This window comes from Physcomitrium patens, chromosome 14 (genome assembly GCF_059467195.1).
Source record: "Physcomitrium patens ecotype Gransden chromosome 14, ASM5946719v1, whole genome shotgun sequence".
Taxonomy (NCBI): Eukaryota; Viridiplantae; Streptophyta; class Bryopsida; order Funariales; family Funariaceae; genus Physcomitrium; species Physcomitrium patens.
The window spans coordinates 1,447,068-1,451,047 of NC_143423.1; the positions used below are offsets into that span (position 1 = coordinate 1,447,068).

Consider the following 3,980-nt stretch of genomic DNA (forward strand, 5'->3'; position numbering starts at 1 on the left):
GTCCATCCAATTTTGTACCCTATTTCACCTGGAGAGAGTTATTCTTGTTCCAACTCATCCATTTCCCAGCATCGTCCCGAACCTCAAGATTATGTAGGTTTGGTTTAGGTTAGGCAAATGTTAGGAAGTCGTCACCCTCCTCCCATTGAGGCGGCCTTAGAGAGTTAGCCCTGGAAATATATAAGAAGCTTTGCAACACCGGCCTTGTGTCTACGGTGCCCTCTGCGCTACAGGACAGTGGTGCGGGGTTCTGGTCTGTACAATATCTTAGCTTTGTGGTGCCAATGAGGCCTGGGCAGTATACTTCTGATCGTTCCCAGAGGAGCTCTTAAAGCCTGAAATCTGTAACCCGCGTTCTTTTGATCTTCCCGATTTGTGGAGCATTGTTGCAAGGCTTACTAGGTATGCTGCACTGACTCTGAGTGTTGTCTGATTTCTTTTCCATTCTATACCATGCTCTGTCGACCTCTGCGCCTAATTCGGGGTTACACTGCATTAGTGACTCAGATTACCCATGTTTTTCGTGGACTCGCCTCTATGAGCGTCTATCCTTCTCTCCTTGTTTACATTCCACGGACATTAGTTTAGTGTGAGCCTTATCATAGCCTATGGTCGCTAGTTTAAATAGAGCGTGATCTAGAATTCTAAATCGCTCGTCCCATATCACGGACATTAGTTTAGTGTGAGCCTTATCATAGCCTATGGACGCTAGTTTAAATAGAGCGTGATCTAGAATTCTAAATCGCTCGTCCCATACAAAGTTTGTGCTCATGTTGATGTTTACTGCTAGTGTAGGTAATCACATCTGAATGCAATGGTTCTCTCTAACTCCAAGCTGAAAAGAAAAAAGAGAGAAGAAGCCGCTATCGCTGCTGCTCTTTCATTGCAGTCGGGTAGCGATGCGGTGCGCGCAGAGGATAACTTGAAAGGTGACATTGTTGCTGACAATCCTGAGAAGAAAAAGAAGAAGCATAAGAGGGCGAATTCTAAGACTGCGGATTCTGATGGTCCTGCAAGTGATGTTGGCGGGCTTAGTGCTCGGCCAACATTAGACACTGAAGCTGAAAACGGGTTAGCAGGCAGACTGCAGGGTGCGAAGGAGAAGAGGGATGGCGACGGCGCAGGAGCTTCACCACGTGAAGTTCATGAGTTCCCACCTGCGGAGATAAATGCTGAGGGTACCGAGCGGAGTGCAGCTGGAGGCGTCGCATCCGAATTGTTCGAAGGTCGAACAGGCGATCTTTACAAGAAAAAGCTCAGGAAAAAGCCTCGTTGGGAAGTCGATGAGAACGGGAAGAGAATCAAGCCAGCGAAAGCCCTTAATGACGATCCCAGTAACATGCTTGCATCAACACCCTCTGTTAATGGGCTTAGTCAATCACAGGAACCGAAGACCACATCCGAGAACAAGAAGGTTTTATCGGAGGTTGCCACCTCTGATGCAGGTGACGAAAACAGAATATTCGAGGGGAATGAGCCGTGGTTGGCAAGTAAACGGAAAAAAAAGAAACCCGCAACTGACAAGTGGGGGAAGAAAATTGACCAACCCTGTGAAGATACCTCTGCAGTTTCAGAGGAACCATCTTCAGACGTGAATAGGTATCAAAAGTATCTTCTGTGGAACTATTTGGTTATTATCAGTACTACTGTAATTCTTTGAACATTATCTCACACATTGAGAGTGGTCAATGCCTGCAGATCTGAAGTCAAAGTTGACCCGAAGAAGGTCATGGTAGGAGGCATGCCATACTACATCACGGAAAATGATATACATGAATTCTTTCAGGAGTGTGGAACTATTGCTGAGTTGGACTGCATGACATTTCCTGACACGGGAAAATTTAAGGGCATCGCGTTTATTACGTTCCGGGTAATTTTTCGCTCTACGTCCTAAATCCTGTTTGGACTCGGTTATATCAGTAACGATGTCGATTATTTTGGATACCGTCGCCTAATCCTATCATGCGAATGATGTCCACAATATAGGAAGAACAGATGATTTATTTTAAGTCATATGCTGTCACAAACGAAGATGCTGACGCATGTACCTGTAGCGGCGGTAATATTTGTACGTATTGTAGTGGTTAAGCATGCACCTGATGGCACATTATAGGAAGAACAGATGGCGGCTATTGCAGTCACATGTTGTTATCACGATGATCTCTGATGCATGCCAAGCCCGTAGTAATTACATATCCAGTTCGTAGGATTGGGTGGTAGGTTCTGGTTTGACGTACTGGTGTGCAATGAGGACTCTTTTTTACCGAGATAAGTGGTTTATCCAAGAGATAACCGCTGAATGACCCTACTTCCATGACTCTGATGCATGCTAAGCCAGACAGTTTAGCATATGGAATCTCTTGGACTACCTGCTAGGTTGTAGCCGAATGTGCCCGTGTGCAATGATGACTTACTTTTACAGAGATTGGCAGCTCATCCAAGGGAAAAGCGCTGAATGATCCTACTTCCATGACTCTGATGCACACCGGATTGCCATAATGTAAACGCCCTCGTATCTCGTGAAAAACTCTTCGGAAAATAACGTTCGACCGTATGTCGCTGTGCAGACGGAGGAGGCAGCTAAGAGGGCAATGGCATTAGATGCGGCCGACATGTGAGTTGACGTTCTAGTGGCATCATTTCAGTTATAAGTTTACATACGAGTGAGTTACACCTCAGATTGATGTGGTGATCTTCGGAATTGAAGTTTGATTGCCATGTGCAGGGGCGGGCGATTCTTAAAAATAGAAATGTGCAAGATTAAACCATTAGAGGTAGGAAATAAACCTCTGTTTAAGGAACCTCCTAAAAAGCAACCTGGTTGCCTGGCTGCATACATAGGGAATTTGTCCTACGACATCACAGAGAAAGAAGTTAGAAGATTCTTCAAAGGATGTAAAATAGAATCTGTTAGGTTTGCAGAGAATAAAGAAACTGGAGAGTTTAGGGGATTTGGGCATATCGACTTTGCCGACGACGAATCACTAGAAGCTGCAATGAAACTTGATCAAGAGCCACTTCTAGGTAGGCCGCTCAAAATAGCTTACTCAGTTCCTCAGAAAGACAAGATAATGGGAGTTCGAGGTGGATCGAAGCCAGCAGAAACGAAAAAAGGCTGTTTTACATGTGGAGAGGAAGGACATATGTCCTACAACTGTCCTCTGAAAATTTAGAAACAATATCTGCATTAGTATTTAACCTATACATACTGTTAACCAGGAACTGTTTTTCAATCGTGTTGACGGTGGTCACTAAGCTCGAAAACCGGGAAGGTTGGTTGTTAAACTATTCAGTTTGGGACAAAAATCAGACACGTTGCAAAAGAAGTAGACTAGAACACGGTATGTGAACTTTTAAAGAACCAATGAAAAACTAATTAATAGGATTGAAAATTACATACATGATGTTCTACCGTTTACAAGTTTCATTGTGCGACGTCTCTTAAACAGTTTGAAAAGATTGTACAAACAAATGTAGATAATACAGAAATATATTTTATGCTGTAAGACCTTATTGATAGGTTTTAAATTGTTGTCAAGATTGTGGAGTTCCCATGTTTCATTGAATGATTTTCGATGTTAATAGCTATTGGATTCAGTCCTTGAGACATGTATTGTTGCTTATTCAGACTTAAGCAAATGTAGCATGTAATGAAAGAATAAGGCGGACTAGTTTTTTAATAACTGTAATAACAATTATCACTTGTAATGGTAGTTGATGTTAAAAATTAATAATAATAAAGATTTAAAATTATCTGCAATAATAATAACATGTTATCTAAAATCATACCTATCCATATAAATGTACGTACACCTTTGGCATTCATGAATTTTAGAAAGTGTCAAGTAAAATTCATTGTAAAAAGTTGTGCAGAAAACTGTAAAGCAAAACTTAAAACAATGCTTAACACGTGGAAAGCCTTTCTAGTAAAGAATGGATGAATCTCAACAGAAACCGAAGTCTCAGTGAATGATTGTTAA

At 42.2% G+C, this 3,980-nt stretch overlaps 1 protein-coding gene across 2 annotated transcripts; it reads left to right on the plus strand.

Annotated features, from left to right (window-relative positions):
- The first annotated feature begins 219 nt into the window (after positions 1 to 219).
- Positions 220 to 3,399, plus strand: LOC112291648 (uncharacterized). 2 transcript variants are annotated; one of them, XM_024539374.3, is made up of 5 exons: positions 220 to 402; positions 791 to 1,599; positions 1,699 to 1,870; positions 2,568 to 2,614; positions 2,726 to 3,399. In XM_024539374.3, the coding sequence occupies exons 2-5, from the start codon at positions 815 to 817 to the stop codon at positions 3,171 to 3,173; spliced, it is 1,452 nt and encodes a 483-aa protein (XP_024395142.1). In that variant the 5' UTR covers positions 220 to 402; positions 791 to 814; the 3' UTR covers positions 3,174 to 3,399. The 2 variants fall into 2 exon arrangements, with proteins under 2 accessions (XP_024395142.1, XP_024395141.1); XM_024539373.3 differs by having other exon boundaries at positions 796 to 1,599.
- Positions 3,400 to 3,980: the final 581 nt, after the last annotated feature.